The sequence below is a fragment of the Procambarus clarkii genome, chromosome 37, assembly GCF_040958095.1.
Source record: "Procambarus clarkii isolate CNS0578487 chromosome 37, FALCON_Pclarkii_2.0, whole genome shotgun sequence".
Taxonomy (NCBI): domain Eukaryota; kingdom Metazoa; phylum Arthropoda; class Malacostraca; order Decapoda; family Cambaridae; genus Procambarus; species Procambarus clarkii.
The window spans coordinates 2,902,375-2,921,154 of NC_091186.1; the positions used below are offsets into that span (position 1 = coordinate 2,902,375).

The following is an 18,780-nucleotide window of genomic DNA, read 5'->3' on the forward strand; positions in this document are numbered from 1 at the left end:
CCTGCTTCCCTTTCGGTTGCTGCTCTTGCTGGGGTGCGCTCCCCTCTTTCTACTCCCCCTCTTCCTGCTGCTGTCCTTGACTGCTCCTCTCCGTTGTCTCCTCCTCCGGACCCCGCCCGCCCACCTCTGATCTGTTCTCCCGTTTCCTTCCCTCCGTCTTTGCTCAGTTTACCCATGCCCCCTAACCCTGACTTTGCTGACCCTGATCCCGACCCTGATATTCTTTAACGTGCTCTGTTGCTCTTTCGCCTTTGTTTCTTCCTTGTTCTCTGTTTTTGTCCTTTCTCTTCTCGTCGTTGTCCATTCTTCAATGGAACGTTCGAGGTTATTACGCCAATTTCCTCGAACTCCAACTTCTGATTTCGCGGTTTTCGCCCCTTTGTGTCTGTCTCCAGGAGCCAATGCTTGGTGCTCGTCATGGTCGTTTTCGTGGCTATTCCTTTCTCTCCCCCCCCCCCAGCCATTGCTGGGGCTTCTAATTCTTCTGCTCTCTTGATTCGTGCAGATGTTCCCTTTGTTCATTTACTTTTTCCTTTGCCTCTCCATTGTTCTGCTGCTCGTATCTTTGTGGGGAAATGGTACACTGTTTGTTCCATTTATCTCCCCCCGAGTGTCCCGCTCTCTTCCTGATTTGAAACATCTCCTAGACTCCTTGCCGGAGCCTGTGCTCCTGCTGGGTGACTTCAATTGTTGTCATTCTCTTTGGGGTGACGTTCTGACGAACACCCGGGGTCGCCTCCTTGAGCCGTTTCTCCTATCTTCTTCCCTGTCTCTTCTGAATTCTGGTGAGCCCACTCATTTGGACTCTCGGACTCGCACCCTTTCTTGTCTTGATCTTTCTCTCTGCTCTTCTTCTCTTTACTTAGATTTCACGTGGCAGGTTCTTGATGACCTCCATGGAAGTGATCATTTCCCCATCCTTGTTTCCTTTTTCTCTTTTCGCCCTTCCCTCTTTCCCTAGGTGGCAGTTTGCTAAGGCAGACTGGACCCTATTTACCCTCGGTGCTGCTCTCTCTGACCTCTCCCTTCTGCCTCTCTCTCGCGCTCTCCTCCTTTTTCATGACACTGTCTTCAACGCTGCCCTCCGCTCTATTCCTCGCTCTTCCTCTCGGGGTCCACGGAAGTGCGTTCCCTGGTGGAATGCGGACTGTGCTCGGGCTGTCCGCTGTAAGCGTGCAGCCTGGAAGAGGCACCGCCGTAGGCAAACGACCGATTCTTTTCTTTTCTTTCGGAAAGCGAGTGCGGTGGCCCGTAGGGCCATCCGTATGGCTAAACGTGAATGTTGGGCATCTTATGTCTCAACAATTACGTCCAAAACCCCTCTGGCCCAGATCTGGAAGCGTATCCGCAAGATGGCGGGTAAGTTCGTTCCCGATGTTTCACCGGTCCTTCACCTCCATGATACTCTTGTGGCGGACCCGTTGCAGGTCGCTTCCGAACTGGGTTCCCACTTTTCTTCTGTTAGCTCTGGTCTTCATCTTCCCCAATCTTTCCTTCTTCGTAAACCTGTCCTTGAGTCTCGTCCTTTAGATTTCTGCACTCATCTTCAGCTTCCCTATAATGATCCCTTCTCTCTCTCTGAACTTCGTTCTGCCCTGGCCCTCTGCGGTTCTACGGTGGCGGGCTCCGATGGTATTCATTATGAGATGCTTCGCCATCTCCCTCCGAGCACGTCTCAGTATTTACTGAGTCTGTATAATCGGATCTGGGAGTCGTCGTCAGTCCCTGAGGACTGGCTCGATGCCGTTGTCCTCCCTGTTCGCAAACCGGGGTCTCTGGGTACTTCCCCTGAGGACTTTCGCCCTATTGCTCTCACGAGTTGTGTCTGCAAACTCTTTGAACGTATGGTTAACGTTCGTCTGATGTGGTTCCTGGAACACCATCACCTCCTCTCCCCTTCTCAATTTGGTTTCCGCAAGTGCCGCAGCACGACAGATGTCCTGGTGAACTTGGAGGTCTATATTCGTTCTGCTTTTGCTGCGAAGACCTCCGTTGTTGCCGTCCTTTTTGACCTGGAAAAGGCTTACGACACCACTTGGCGTTATCATATCCTATCTCAACTTCATTCTTTTGGCCTTCGTGGTCATCTCCCTCTCTTTCTCCGCAGCTTCCTCTCTCGTCGTTCCTTTCGGGTGCGCCTTGGTACCGCTCTCTCTCCCTCTTTTCAGCAATACGAAGGTGTGCCCCAGGGTAGTGTTCTGAGCACTACTCTTTTTCTGGTTGCCCTCAATAGTCTTCTTTCCTCTCTTCCTTCTGGTGTCTTCTCCACTCTCTTATGTCGATGATCTTACCCTTTGTTGTCAGGGTGATGATTCGCCTCTCCTTCAACGCCGGCTTCAACTTGCAATTGATGCCGTGTCGTCTTGGGCCACTGATCATGGCTTCAAGTTCTCTACTTCTAAGACTTGTGCCATGACTTTTACGCGGAAACGGGTTGTTCTTCGTCCCTCTTTGTCACTTTATGGTCATCCCCTTGAATACAAAGATTCCGCGAAGCTTTTGGGGTTATTCCTTGACACTCGTTTATCTTGGTCTCCCCATATCTCTTACCTCCGTGTTGAGTGCTCTAAGGCCCTTACCCTCCTTCGGGTCTTGTCCCATACTTCTTGGGGGGCAGATAGGCGCACTCTCCTTGCTTTACATTCCTCTCTCGTCCTGTCTAAGCTCGATTATGGTTGCCCTGCTTACTCGTCTGCTTCTCCTACTCTTTGCCGTCTTGATGCTTTGCACCATACTGGGTTGCGCCTCAGTTCTGGTGCCTTTCGTTCGACTCCCGTCCTTAGTTTGTATGTTGACACTGGCTTCCTGTCTCTCCAGGACCGCCGTGATCGCTACTGTCTTCGCTATCTTGCGCGGTCCTTGCAACATCCTTCCTCTCGCCTCTGTCGTGCTTTAACTTTTACCCCTCCTGCGGTTCCTGTTCCTCTTCACCACCTCCCTCTTTCTGTCCGGTTATCTCGCCTGCAGGATTCTCTTTCCGTTCGTATTTCTGATGTTTCTCCTCGTGTTGTTCCTTCTTTGCCCCCGTGGAGGGTCCCTCTTCCGCGGTTTTGTACATCCTTGACCCGTATCACTAAAGCTTTTACCCCTCCTACGGTTCTAAAACGCCTTTTCCTCGAGCACTTTTCTTCTCACTCCCGCTCCGTTTCTGTCTTCACCGATGGGTCTAAGTCAGCGGACGGTGTTGGCTACTCTGTTGTTTTTCCTGATCGCACTTATGTGTCGCTTGCCTCCGGAGACTAGCATCTTTACAGCGAAACTTTATGCTATTCTCTATGCTCTTCGTCTCCTACTTTCTCGTTCAGTCTTCCTTTGTAGTTGTTGTTGACTCTCGTAGTGCCCTCATGGCTCTCGGGTCCTTTAATCCAGTTCATCCAGTGGTTGTCGAGATCCAGCATTGGCTGTTTCTCGTTCACAGTAAATTTAAGTCGGTTGAGTTTTGTTGGGTTCCCAGCCATATTGGTGTGTCTTTAAATGAGTGCGGATGCTGCCGCCAAGGAAGCTGTCCGCTCTTGTCCCATCTCTCGTAAGGGCATTCCGTATTCCGACTTTTACCCGGTTATCCATTCCTCAGTCCTTACCCGTTGGCAGGCTTCTTGGTTGTCTGTTACTGGTAACAAGCTACGTACTCTTAAATGTTGTGTTTCCTCGTGGCAGTCCTCCTTCCACAGTAACCGGCGGTGGGAAACAGCTCTGGCGAGGTTACATATTGGCCATACTCGCTTAACCCATGGTCACTTGATGGAGCGCCGCCCTGCTCCTTATTGTCCTAGTTGCATTGTCCCTCTTACGGTCGTGCATGTCCTTCTTGAGTGTCCTGACTTCCAGGACGAGCGTATGTCTTGCTTTCCGACCGCCCCTCGCGGTCGCCTGTCCCTCGATAGAATTCTTGGTGACTCGGATACTTTTGATATCGTTCGCCTTATGCGTTTTTGTTCTCGTATTAGCATCCTTGGTGATATTTAGCGCCCTCTGATTATTTTGCGTCTTTGATGGTGCTACATAGCCTTCCCGGTTTGGTGCCTTCTTTTGATAATTACTTACTTACTTAGGGACACACCAATATGGCTGGGAACACATCTAAACTTCACTGTCTGAAATCTACTCAAGACAAGAAACAACCATTGTTGAATCTCGACTACCTCCGGATGGACTGGATAAAGGACACAGAGCTATGCGAGCACTGCGAGAGTCTACAACAACAAAGGAGGATTGACAGCGAGAAAACAGTTGACGAAGAGCATAGAGAAAAGCATATAGTTCTGCAGTGAAGATGCTAGTCGCTGGAGGCAGGCGACTCATATAGGTGTGGTCAGGAAAACAGCAGAGTAGCCTACACTGTCTGCAGACTTAGACCCATTGGTGAAGACGGAAATGGAGACGGAGTGCGAAGAAAAGTATTCAAGGAAAGGCGTTTCCGAACAGTAGGAGGGGTAAAAGCTTTTAGTCACGTGGGTCAAGGTTTTACAAAATTTAGGAAGGAGGACCCTCCATGGGGTCAAAGACGGAATGACCCGAGGGGAAATATTGGCAACACGAACCGAAAGAACATTTTGTAAGCGAGACAATCATACAGAATGAGGTAGGTGGTGAAGGGGAACAGGAACCACAGGAGGAGTAAAGGTCAAGGCACGACATAAGCGAATGTGAGGGTGTTGTAAAGACTGTGCAAGGTAGCAAAGGTAGTAGCGATCATGACGGTTGTTTAGACATAGGATGCCAGTTTCAACATACAGGTTTAGGGAAGGAGTCGAACGAAAGGCACCAGAGCTGAGGCGTTACCCAGTATGGTGCAGAGCATCCATATGAGGAAGAGTAGGAGAAGCAGACAAGTAAGCAGGGCAACCATAATCGTGTTTAGACAAAATGAGAAAGGAATGTAAAGAGAGGAGTGTGCACCTATCAGCTCTCCAAGAAGTATGGGACAAGATCTTTAGCAGATTAAGGGCCTTAGAGCATTCAACTTGGAGGTACGACCCCCTCCCCGCTCAGCTCGTTGTCGCCGTCTGGGGGCTTAGTGGGCGGCTGCCGGAGTGTGATGCTCCTTGGGACAGTCCTCTGTCCTTTTCTAGCCTTGTGCTCCTGCTGCCGTCCTCTCCAATTCTGCTGGGCATCTTTTCCTTTTCCTTCTGTTTCGTTTTTCTCCCCCCTCTTCTATCTGCTTGCCGTTTCCTGCCGACCTTTTGCTCGTTCTGGTTCTTCCCTTGGACTTCTTCTACTTTGACGCCCGGGTGCTTGAGGAGGCATACTCTTGCACCCGTAGAACTGCAGTACCCGACGTCGAGAGCGAGGGGAACCTTTTATTGTCAATCCCCACTTCGTCACTGAACCCGATCTCGACGGACTGTCGGTTTCTTAAGGTGGCGTTTGTGGGGCGTATACTAACGACGCACCCCTAGGAGGCCCCGACAAGATCGGCGATAGCTTCTTGTTGGGTGTCCTGCCTCTAATTGTGGCTCCATGGTGGGTGTGGGGGCACATTCGTGAGTGAATTCGTAATTTCGTCAGGATGATAACCCCTGTTTCGGCTGCTTCTGGCTTACCTTTTCAGGCTCGTGGGGTGGGCGACCAAGCCCCCGAGTCGGTCCGTATTGGAAGACCGGGCTCTGTAGCCTCCGCTGCATTGGGCCCCGACCTTGCTCCTCCTTTGGCCTCTCTGACTCCTTCCCCTGGCTCCCCTCCCTCCTCTGTGGTTGGGTCGAGCCCCAAGCCCCCAGTGGTGACTACCTCGTCCCCTGGCGCGGCTCCTTCTCTAGTTGTAACTACTGCGCCTTTTAACCCCTCTCTCTCTGGGGGTTCTCACCGCCGTTCTCGTCACGGCCGCCCTCGCTCGATTCCTTCCAGTTCTGCTACCTATCAAGCCTTGTTTGGTCCCGCTTCGTGGGCCAAATATTTTGATCTCCTCCCTCTTGATTCTGCGCCTCCTGACGATTTCTCCCTTCATCGACATCTCATTGATTCCGTGGATGCCTCCATTACTTTTAACCCCACTCGTCTCGGTACGCGTGTCGTTGCTGCTCCTTCTCAGGATGCTGCTTCCCGCTTGGCTGCCTTATCCTGCCTTGGCGAGACCCCCGTTCGGGTCTCGAAGAACGTTCAGTTGAATGCCAGTGTTGGCACTATTTTGCTCCAGCCCCATGTTGCGACCGGTGTTCGGGACCTACGCGACTGCCACGACGATATTCGACATATCCTCGCTGCCCAGGGCCATTCTATTCTCCAGGTGGACACGTTTACTCGTCCCCCTCGTGGTAGTCGCCGTCAACCCCTCCGGGTTGTGAAGATTACCTTTGATGGTAGGACCCTTCCACCCTCTGTCATTCTTGCTGGTGCCAGGTGCTCTGTCCAGGAGTACATTCCTTCTCCTCGGCTCTGCAACAAGTGCTGGAGGTTTGGGCATGGTGCCCTCCGCTGCTCCGGGACTGTCTCTCTCTGTCCTTTGTGTGGTGGCGAAGGTCACTCTAAGTCGGAGTGCGCTTCTCCCCAGGCTCGTTGCCTCAACTGCGGTGAGGCCCATCCTACCTTTTCCCGTGCGTGTGTCCATTACAAGCTTGAGGCAGCCGTCCTCAACTTGAAGCACCGGGAGCGTTTATCTTTTCCTGAGGCGAGGCGCCAGGTTCGCCGGCTCCCGCCTTATGCTAATATCTCTTATGCTCGCGTGTTGCGCTCTTCCTCTCCTCGTCCTTCCCGCCTTCTTCAGACTCACAACCGTTTCCAGGCCTTGGACCCTGATGCGCCCACTGCCCCCTCCTCTGTCCCTTTGGGTTCTCTCCCGAAGGATCCTCCTCCTGGTCCTCTGTCTGGGGTTCCCCTTCCTTCTACCCGGTCTGTCGTGTCTTCTGTGTCTCCTTCCTCGTCCCCCTCCGATCCTCCTTCCCATCCTCTTCCTCCATCTATCGGCTCTCCCCGCCGCCTGTCGGTGCGGGCGGATGTCCATCGCTCTCCTAACGGCCGTCGTGTGTGCTCTCGTTCGGCTTCTCCTGTTGAGACACTGGAATCCGTTGCCCGGTACGTAGTTGCTGGGACACCGGTCTCTTTAAGTCAGAAGCGTAAGCCTGGCTTCTCTCCTTCCTCTTCCCCGGCGGGTAAGAAGGCTTCGCTTTCTTCCTCAGCTCCTCCTTCTGGCTCTGTTGCTCCTTCCACTCCCGTTTCAGTGCTTGCGCCCCCTGTTCCTGCTATGGAGGTTTCTTTGGCCCCTGCTTCCCTTTCGGTTGCTGCTCTTGCTGGGGTGCGCTCCTCTCTTTCTACTCCCCCTCTTCCTGCTGCTGTCCTTGACTGCTCCTCTCCGTTGTCTCCTCCTCCTCCTCCTCCGGACCCTGCCCGCCCACCTCTGATCTGTTCTCCCGTTTCCTTCCCTCCGTCTTTGCTCAGTTTACCCATGCCCCCTAACCCTGACTTTGCTGACCCTGATCCCGACCCTGATATTCTTTAACGTGCTCTGTTGGTCTTTCGCCTTTGTTTCTTCCTTGTTCTCTGTTTTTGTCCTTTCTCTTCTCGTCGTTGTCCATTCTTCAATGGAACGTTCGAGGTTATTACGCCAATTTCCTCGAACTCCAACTTCTGGTTTCGCGGTTTTCGCCCCTTTGTGTCTGTCTCCAGGAGCCGATGCTTGGTGCTCGTCCTGGTCGTTTTCGTGGCTATTCCTTTCTCTCCCCCCCCCCCAGCCATTGCTGGGGCTTCTAATTCTTCTGCTCTCTTGATTCGGGCTGATGTTCCCTTTGTTCCTTTACTTTTTCCTTCGCCTCTCCATTGTTCTGCTGCTCGTATCTTTGTGGGGAAATGGTACACAGTTTGTTCCATTTATCTCCCCCCGAGTATCCCGCTCTCTCTTCCTGATTTGAAACACCTCCTAGACTCCTTGCCGGAGCCTGTGCTCCTGCTGGGTGACTTCAATTGTCGTCATTCTCTTTGGGGTGACGTTCTGACGAATACCCGGGGTCGCCTCCTTGAGCCGTTTCTCCTCTCTTCTTCCCTGTCTCTTCTGAATTCTGGTGAGCCCACTCATTTGGACTCTCGAACTCGCACCCTTTCTTGTCTTGATCTTTCTCTCTGCTCTTCTTCTCTTTACTTAGATTTCACATGGCAGGTTCTTGATGACCTCCATGGAAGTGATCATTTCCCCATCCTTGTTTCCTTTTTCTCTTTTCGCCCTTCCCTCTCTTTCCCTAGGTGGCAGTTTGCTAAGGCGGACTGGACCCTATTTTCCCTCAGTGCTACTCTCTCTGACCTCTCCCTTCTGCCCCTCTCTCGCGCTCTCCTCCTTTTTCATGACACTGTCTTTGACGCTGCCCTCCGCTCTATTCCTCGCTCTTCCTCTCGGGGTCCACGGAAGTGCGTTCCCTGGTGGAATGCGGACTGTGCTCGGGCTGTCCGCTGTAAGCGTGCAGCCTGGAAGAAGCACCGCCGTAGGCAGACGACCGATTCTTTTCTTTTCTTTCGGAAAGCGAGTGCGGTGGCCCGTAGGGCCATCCGTACGGCTAAACGTGAATGTTGGGCGTCTTATGTCTCGACAATTACGTCCGAAACCCCTCTGGCCCAGATCTGGAAGCGTATCCGCAAGATAGCGGGTAAGTTCGTTCCCGATGTTTCACCGGTCCTTCACCTCCATGATACTCTTGTGGCGGACCCGTTGCAGGTCGCTTCCGAACTGGGTTCCCACTTTTCTTCTGTTAGCTCTGGTCTTCATCTTCCCCAATCTTTCCTTCTTCGTAAACCTGTCCTTGAGTCTCGTCCTTTAGATTTCTGCACTCATCTTCAGCTTCCCTATAATGATCCCTTCTCTCTCTCTGAACTTCGTTCTGCCCTGGCCCTCTGCGGTTCTACGGCGGCGGGCTCCGATGGTATTCATTATGAGATGCTTCGCCATCTCCCTCCGAGCACGTCTCAGTATTTACTGAGTCTGTATAATCGGATCTGGGAGTCGTCGTCAGTCCCTGAGGACTGGCTCGATGCCGTTGTCCTCCCTGTTCGCAAACCGGGGTCTCTGGGTACTTCCCCTAAGGACTTTCGCCCTATTGCTCTCACAAGTTGTGTCTGCAAACTCTTTGAACGTATGGTTAACGTTCGTCTGATGTGGTTCCTGGAACACCATCACCTCCTCTCCCCTTCTCAATTTGGTTTCCGCAAGTGCCGCAGCACGACAGGTGTCCTGGTGAACTTGGAGGTCTATATACGTACTGCTTTTGCTGCGAAGACCTCCATTGTTGCCGTCCTTTTTGACCTAGAAAAGGCTTACGACACCACTTGGCGTTATCATATCCTATCTCAACTTCATTCTTTTGGCCTTCGTGGTCATCTCCCTCTCTTTCTCCGCAGCTTCCTCTCTCGTCGTTCCTTTCGGGTGCGCCTTGGTACCGCTCTCTCTCCCTCTTTTCAGCAATACGAAGGTGTGCCCCAGGATAGTGTTCTGAGCACTACTCTTTTTCTGGTTGCCCTCAATGGTCTTCTTTCCTCTCTTCCTTCTGGTGTCTTCTCCGCTCTCTATGTCGATGATCTTACCCTTTGTTGTCAGGGTGATGATTCGCCTCTCCTTCAACGCCGGCTTCAACTTGCGATTGATGCCGTGTCGTCTTGGGCCACAGGTCATGGCTTCAAGTTCTCTACTTCTAAGACTTGTGCCATGACTTTTACGCGGAAACGGGTTGTTCTTCGTCCCTCTTTGTCACTTTATGGTCATCCCCTTGAATACAAAGATTCCGCGAAGCTTTTGGGGTTATTCCTTGACACTCGTTTGTCTTGGTCTCCCGATATCTCTTACCTCCGTGTTGAGTGCTCTAAGTCCCTTACCCTCCTTCGGGTCTTGTCCCATACTTCTTGGGGGGCAGATAGGCGCACTCTCCTTGCTTTACATTCTTCTCTCGTCCTGTCTAAGCTCGATTATGGTTGCCCTGCTTACTCGTCTGCTTCTCCTTCTACTCTTCGCCGTCTTGATGCTTTGCACCATACTGGGTTGCGCCTCAGTTCTGGTGCCTTTCGTTCGACTCCCGTCCTTAGCTTGTATGTTGACACTGGCTTCCTGTCTCTCCAGGACCGCCGTGATCGCTACTGTCTTCGATATCTTGCGCGGTCCTTGCAACATCCTTCCTCTCGTCTCTGTCGTGCTTTAACTTTTACCCCTCCTGCGGTTCCTCTTCCTCTTCACCACCTCCCTCTTTCTGTCCGGTTATCTCGCCTGCAGGATTCTCTTTCCGTTCGTATTTCTGATGTTTCTCCTCGTGTTGTTCCTTCTTTGCCCCCGTGGAGGGTCCCTCTTCCGCGGTTTTGTACATCCTTGACTCGTATCACTAAAGCTTTTACCCCTCCTACAGTTCTAAAACGCCTTTTCCTCGAGCACTTTTCTTCTCACTCCCGCTCCGTTTCTGTCTTCACCGATGGGTCTAAGTCAGCGGACGGTGTTGGCTACTCTGTTGTTTTTCCTGATCGCACTTATATGTGTCGCTTGCCTCCGGAGACTAGCATCTTTACAGCAGAACTTTATGCTATTCTCTATGCTCTTCGTCTCCTGCTTTCTCGTTGTCAGTCTTCCTTTGTGGTTGTTGTTGACTCTCGTAGTGCCCTCATGGCTCTCGGGTGCTTTAATCCAGTTCATCCGGTAGTTGTCGAGATCCAGCATTGGCTGTTTCTCGTTCACAGTAAATTTAAGTCGGTTGAGTTTTGTTGGGTTCCCAGCCATATTGGCGTGTCTTTAAATGAGCGTGCGGATGCTGCCGCTAAGGAAGCTGTCCGCTCTTGTCCCATCTCTCGTAAAGGCATTCCGTATTCCGACTTTTACCCGGTTATCCATTCCTCAGTCCTTGCCCGTTGGCAGGCTTCTTGGTTGTCTGTTACTGGTAACAAGCTACGTACTCTTAAATGTTGTGTTTCCTCGTGGCCGTCCTCCTTCCACCGTAACCGGCGGTGGGAAACAGCTCTAGCGAGGTTGCGTATTGGCCATACTCGCTTAACCCATGGTCACTTGATGGAGCGCCGCCCTGCTCCTTATTGTCCTAGTTGCATTGTCCCTCTTACGGTCGTGCATGTCCTTCTTGAATGTCCTGACTTCCAGGACGAGCGTGTGTCTTGCTTTCCGACCGCCCCTCGCGGTCACCTGTCCCTCGATAGAATTCTTGGTGACTCGGATACTTTTGATATCGTTCGCCTTATGCGTTTTTGTTCTCGTATTGGCATCCTTGGTGATATTTAGCGCCCTCTGATTATTTTGCGTATTTGATGGTGCTACATAGCCTTCCCGGTTTGGTGCCTTCTTTTGATAATTACTTACTTACTTACTTGGAGGTACGAGATATGGGGCGACCAAGACAAGTGTCAAAGATTAACCCCAAAAGCTTAGCAGAATTTTTATACAAAAAGGGATGGCCATAAAGCGACAGAGGGTGAATAAAGGACGACCTGCTTCCGAGTAACAGTCATAGCACAAGTTTTAGTTGTAGAGAACTTGAAGCCATGATTGGTGGCTGTTACGAATCTTACTAGGATTCTAACATTACTCTTGATGCTTATATTATTTTATTGTCTTGTTCTATAATTAGTACAGTATCCAGTTGGATGATATTCGATTATTGTATGTTATATATTGTAGCATGCTGTGGTGTGCCTGAGTTGCATTATATTGTATGAGGCTTTTTGTGCAAGTATTTTCATGTTAGGTTCTCCGTGTGGGGGGTTGACCATATTTGGATGTGGCCAGTGTGGGAACGATGTCAAGCGAGTGAGTATAGTTCAACCTTGACTAATTCTTATTATTGTTTGCCAGTAAATTGTATTGCGTAATGTAACAGTATGTAATACTCTTAAGATTAATAATGATTTGAATATTAGTACTACATTTTGTTAGTAGAATTTCCACAATAGTTTATGTGGATGTTTAATTGATATTATGGTAAGACGCCTGCCCTGGGATCCGACGCTGGGTAGAGGCGTGGCAGTTTTGGTCGAGAGGAGACATGTCCTAAGTTAAGTCAGTGGTTACTGTTATTTTAGCTAATACTTGGTTAATTCTCTGGTTAGATGATTGTGCATTTATTTCATTAAGAATTCATGTGCTGGTGTGAATGCTCATTGCTCAATAAGGATTTTATTTATATTATTGCATGCTAAAGAATATTTCTGGTCATGAAATATCTCATAATGCATCTCAATAATGAGATAAATGCATCTCATAATAAATCTCATAATCTGTATTATTTAATTATGTTTGTCAACCTTAGCGTAGATACATTGTTTCCCCAAGTTATGCAGTGTTTTATTCCCTTTACCCCTAGACACATGTTGGCAAGGCCAATTGAATATAATTAACCACTGCGGGGAAAGAACCGTACTAAGTCTTAAGGTTTGTAACAAATGAGGGCCACTGTCCGGGAGATGAAAGATTAATTCCCTGTAATGTTTGTACAATTAACAGTGCTAATTATTAATAGCAATTGCCTTCCTAGGTACTCTGTGATTATCTAGTGACACCTAATCAAGCCTGTGAAATTATCTGTTCAATCTGAGCTGCTGTGAAAACTTCTCAACGCTTCACGATTTGAGGTAAGTGTTCAGCTTGTGCCAGGGGCCAAGCATAATTTTCTTGTGTTGTTTCAAGTGTTAAGTTGTGATAATTGAGCCAACGATGGAGGATCAGGTTGCTGCGCTGGTGGAACAGCCAAATTTTAGTAAAATTAAAGACTTAAAGAAGTCTAGTTTGTTATTGCTGGCTGATAAATTGAACCTAGCAGTTTCCAGTAAAATGTTGAAGGCTCAAGTGTTAAGAGTTATTGTCACACACTTGGTGGAGGAGGAGAGACTTGAAGAGGAGTGTTTAGGAGAGTTAAAAGAAGAGTCAAGTGACAAGGTGGCAATCTTAAAGTTGGAGATGGAGACTAAATTAGAAATGGCTAGGCTGGCAGCAGACAAACAGAGGTTGGAGTTGCAGAACCAGCAAAAACACCTTGAGTTGGAGGCTCAGTTACGACTAGCAGAGCAACAAACTAAACAAACCGAGCAGCAGACTAGACAATTAGAAATTCAGCAGAGTATGGCTAAAAATAATAACAGGTTAGAACAGCAGAGGATTGCGGCAGGTTTGGGTAACACTAGTAATAATCCATAGAGTACAAATAGTTCTTCTAAGTACAGTAAACATGTAGAATTACCTAAGTTTAATGAAGAAGATCCAGAAATATTTTTCTTGCATTTTAAGAAACTAGCAGTCAGCATGAACTGGCCTGTCGATCAATGGGTTAGCATATTACAAGGACAATTTAAGGGTAAAGCCCAAGAGGTATTTGCACCTTTGCCTGCTGAGAATTCTTTCGATTTTCAATTTGTTCAGCAGAGTATTTTGAATGCTTACCAGCAGATCCCAGAGGCACATAGAATAAAATTCAGAAGTTTAAAAAGAGCACATGACCAGACTATTTCTGACTTTGTACGAGTAAAATAAATCACTTTGACAGATGGATTAAAGCACTTAATATTACTGAGTTTGAGACTTTAAGAGACCTCATAGTAACTGAGGAAGTAGTGGGATGTCTACCAGAGAAATTAGCTTTATTTATGGCTGAAAATAAACAAACCACTGATCTTATCAAATTAGCCAAGCTAGCTGATGAGCATGAACTACTTACTAAAGTGCTTTTTAGAGCACCAATTAATCATTTCAAGGCTAAAACTAATTATTATTCTCCTAACAATCATGTCTTCCAGACTCGACCAGCTACTTCACCTTCTCCCCTTAACCCTTCTCCTATAAAGCCTAAATCTGAGAAACAGACAGGGTTGTCACCCTCAAGTAATGTAGTGATTAAGCCTGCAGTGGGTTCGGCTGTTCCGACCACTAGCAGATATTGCACGCATTGCAGGAGAAGGTCATGTGGTAAATTCCTGTTATGCTTTGCACCCTGAGTTGAGACCAACTGGTCTAATTATGAGTAGGGGTTTGCAAACCATTAATGCCAATGTTGCGCCAGTCATGCCCAAGTGGATGACTAATTTTGATCCATACCTACATTCGGGAACCCTATTATGTACTAGTGGAACCTGGAAACCAGTTCAGTTGTTAAGGGACACTGGTGCTTCCCAGTCTTTAATTTCTCGCCGTGTTCTTACTGATGTTAGCACAGAAGACACTGGAGAGGTAGTGTTATTACAGGGACTTGGAGGGCATATCCAGCGTGTACCATTAATTAAGGTTAACTTAAATTCTTCTATTACACCAGGTTGGTGCACTGTAGCAGTCAGTGAGCAGTTGCCCATTCCTGGGATTGATATCATTGTAGGTAATGATTTTGACAAGTGTCAATTTAGTGGGACCGATTGTCCTGCTATGTATACTAAACCTGATGCAGTACTGGCTTAACCAGATGCGGATGATGGTGTCATTTATCCCGCCTGTGTTGTGACCAGATCCATGGGTAAGCAGAATGTGGTAAGTCCTGCTACTACCAATGTGGATGTTCTCGAGGCCAGAACCCCTTCAGACAGGGAGGTGAAGGTGGACCTTGAAGATACATTTTTAGCTCACATGGATGTCGAGAGTGAGGCCGGTGCCAAAGCCCTAATTTATTCTGACCCAGATGGTCTGGAAGATGTGGCCCAGGTACCAATTCCTTGCCCGCTCGCTCCAGTTGCAGAGTTGCAGACCTTGCGTAAGTTACAGAGTACTGATCCCAGTTTAGCTGAGTGTTATGCAGAAGCAGCCGACTCCATTGATACTTTGGAGGAGAGTACGGGTTGTTATTTCAAGGATCAATGTCTGATGAGAAGATGGAGACCATCAGGAACTCCCTCATCAGATGACTGGGAGTCTAAAACCTAGCTCGTTGTGCCAACAGAGTATAGGGAGCAGGTATTGCAAGCTGCCCATGATGACCTGATGGGAGGCCATCAAGGCATTACCAGTATGTGTCATAAGATCTGTAAACTTTTTTATTGGCCAAAACTTAAAAAAGATGTTGTCAGATATTGCCACAACTGTGTTGTGTGTCAAACTGTTGGTAAGCCTAATCAGACTGTGCCACAAGCACCATTATACCCTATTGTAGTGCCAGAGGAGCCTTTTACTCGTGTGGTACTGGATTGTGTCGAACCTTTACCCCGTACCAAATCCGGAAATCTGTATATGTTTACAATTTTATGTATGACCACCAGGTTCCCTGAAGCGTATGCCTTACGTAACATTAGAGCTTCTACCATTAAAAGGCAGTTGGAACGATTTTTCTCACTATTTGGTATACCCCGTATAATTCAAACTGATAATGGGAGTAATTTTTGTTCCACCACCTTTAACCAATTCTGTAATACTTTTGGTATAAAGCACAATTTTTCCAGTCCTTACCATCCTCAGAGTCAGGGGGGAATCGAGCGGTTCCACCAAACTCTCAAGAAAATGTTGAAGGCAACTGGGGAAGATTCACCCAGGCATTGGGATGATAATCTGCCATTTGTTTTATTTTCCGCTAGAGATGGATTGCACAGTGCACTAGGCTGTTCTCCATTTGAGCTGGTTTTCGGACATCAGGTGAGAGGACCTTTAAAGATGTTATATGAGAAATTGTTAGGAGATGTTACAGCCAGGCAGAGTGAGCGTTATCTGACGGATGTCCAGAGCAAGCTGTCCAGAACGAGGGAGTTGGCCTTACGACATCTAAGTGAACAACAACAGGTAATGAAGCAGAAACATGACCAGAGGTTCAAGGCCAAACTCAGTTTTTGAGCCAGGAGATTTGGTATTGGTCTTGAAGCCTCGTATGGGTACGTCTATGTCTAATAAATTTGCAGGACCGTATCAAGTATTAAAACGTCTTGGGGAAGTTACTTACAAGGTTTGCCATCCCAAGCAGAAACGACAGACCATGAGTGTACATGTAAACCGGTTGAAGGCTTATTGTGGGCCTAGTGTTGTGGCTTGTTGTGTTGCTGAGGAGGTAATTCCTGAAGAGTCGAGTGTTGCTGAGGAAGATAGTAATATTTGTTTGTCTAATTCCAGTAGTTCCGGGGAAGAATTGTTGAGTCATTTGCAGGATGAGGAGAGAGCAGAGTTCCAGGACCTTTTGGAGGTGTCTTCTAGCTTGTTTGGGGAGGTCCCCACTCAGACTTCTCTCATTACTCACGATATCACCCTGACAAATGTGACTCCAATTCGGCTGCATCCTCATCGAGTGACACCCGAGAAACGTCGTATCATCCAGGAGGAGGTTGATTATCTTCGACATGGGTTCATTAGACCCAGTCAGAGTTCCTGGAGTTCGCCATGTCTATTAGTACCAAAACCAGAAGATAAGTGGAGATTAGTAATGGATTATAGAAAACTCAACCAGGTAACTGTAGTTGATGTTTATCCTTTACCATTATTGGAAGAATGTGTTGATACTATAGGTCATGCTAAATTTGTATCTAAATTGGACTTATCTAAGGGATATCATCAGATACCTCTTACAGATTTTGCAAGGGAAGTGACAGCATTTATCACTCCTGGTGGAGCTTACGAGTTTGATGTAATGCCTTTTGGATTAAGGAATGCTCCAGCCACTTTTCAGAAATTAATGAATTCTTTGTTGAAGGATGTGCCAGACTGTAGGGCATATTTGGATGACATTGTGATTTTCAGTAAGAATTGGGTAGATCATATGTCTAGTTTAAAGAAATTGTTTAATGTGTTACAACATGCTAATTTGACTGTCAATATGAAGAAATGTAGTTGGGCTAAAGGAACTATAGTGTATTTAGGACATGAGGTCGGACAAGGAAGGATAGTCCCATTGTACGACAAGATTCAGGCAATTGTGGAGTACCCAGTCCTAACAAATAAGAAGTCTGTGCAGAGATTTATTGGAATGTGTGCGTATTATAGGAGATATTGTAAAAACTTTTCCATTGTTGCTGCACCCATAACAAATCTTTTAAGGAAACAGGTAAAATTTAAGTGGACGCAGGAGTGTCAGAACTCTTTTCGGAAGTTGAAAGGAATTCTCTCTACTTCACCTGTGCTAGCTAGTCCACAGTATGATAAACCCTTTATTCTTCACATAGACGCTTCCGATGTAGGAGCAGGTGCTGTCTTGTTCCAAGTAGGACCAGATGAGTTAGAACATCCTGTTTATTATTTCTCACGTAAGTTTGACAAGACACAACTTAATTACTCTGTAGTTGAGAAGGAAGCACTTTGTTTAATACTGGCAGTGAAGAAATTTGAGACATATTTGTCAGGAAATCAAGTAGTAGTATATACAGACCATAATCCATTGACATTTATCAACTCTATGAAGTGTAAAAACCAGAGAATACTTAGATGGTCATTGATTCTGCAAGAATTCAATATTGTAATTCGTCATATTCCTGGGAGGCAAAATGTTATTGCTGATGCCTTATCCAGAGGATTTCCTGTTGCAGTGCCATAATATGTAGTGTTCTTTATTCATAAGATGTATGTAAATTTTGTAATTTTGTTTTATTGTGTGAGATTTCATTGTTTTGTACTTTGATGTTTTCATGTTATATTACATGTTATATTTCATACAGTGAAACAAAAAATGAAATCAACCTTCAGTTAATTTCATTTTTTTCTTAGGGGACGGGAGGGATGTCACGAATCTTACTAAGATTCTGCCATTACTCTTGATTCTCATATTACTTTATTGTCTTGTTCTCTAATATTGCATCCAGTTGTATGATATAAGATTTTGTATGTTATATATATAATAGCATGCTGTGTAGTGTGTGAGGCTTTTGGTGTTAGATTTCGCATGTAGTTTCTCCGTGTGAGCGGTTGACCATATTTGGATATGGCCAGTGTGGGAACATTGTTGTCAATCGAGTGTTTATAGTTTTACCTTTATTTATTCCCATATTTGGTTGCCGTATTATTGTATGGAATGTTGTACCAGTGTTTACTACTCTTTAGTTTTACAATGTTTTGAATATTAGTGCTGCATTTTGTTATTAGAATTTCCACAATGTTTGTGTGGACGTTTAGTTGATTTCTTGGTAGACGTTTAGTCAATGTTTGGCCTGCGGACCAAAGCCTGGGCAGTAGCGTGGCGGCTGTTGTCGAGAGGAGTTGTGTTTTAAGCTAAGTCATTGGTCACTGTTATTTTAGCCCATATAAATGTTAATTATCTGGTTAGATGATTTGAGTATTACTATTGATTAATCCATGTTCTGGTGATATTGCTCATGTCTCAATAATTAATTTCATTCTATGATATTGCATGCTGAAAAATATTTCTGGCTATTATTTATACATTTAATTGTTATGTTTGTCCCCTTTAGCATAAATATATTGTTCTCCATTTTATGCAGTGATGTAATTATACCCCTAGACATCTGTTGGCATGGCCGATTTATTATCATTTCTTTACACTGTGGGGAGAAGAACCTTATTTAGTCTCAAGGGTGGTGACAACTGCCTAGAAGTGAATGCTTTAGGTGCCATATGATAGTTACTATACGGTATCTTATTAGTAGTCTCATGTTCATCTGCCAACATAGCTAAGTTATGAACGTCCTTGTATAAACGTTTCCTGTGGCTAGCACCATGGTCAAATTTTCAGGCAAACAAGACACGAGTTCTTCTACTAGGATGAGCTGTTTAAGGGAAATAAATCATGAGTATTTACACTATTGAGCTACTTGTCAAAGATTGACTCTTTTACTCGAGCACAATCTGTAACTGTCTGATCAGGTGTACGTTTAAGACCTCTAAACTTTTGTCTTAGTGCTTCTGCATTTAATTCGTATGCTTGCAAGATCCTCTTCTTTACTGTAGGATAGTGAAAACTATCTTTAAAAGGTAGCGAGGCA

The 18,780-nt window shown here is 46.9% G+C and overlaps 1 protein-coding gene across 1 annotated transcript in view; it reads right to left on the bottom strand.

The window, feature by feature from the left end:
• Positions 1–18,780, bottom strand: part of LOC138371993 (uncharacterized protein DKFZp434B061-like) — a 43,767-nt gene that overhangs the window by 9,790 nt on the left and 15,197 nt on the right. The window contains exon 3 of the mRNA XM_069337021.1: positions 18,633–18,739. Coding sequence (XP_069193122.1) covers positions 18,633–18,739 — 107 coding nt within the window. The remainder of the gene's footprint in view (positions 1–18,632; positions 18,740–18,780) is intronic.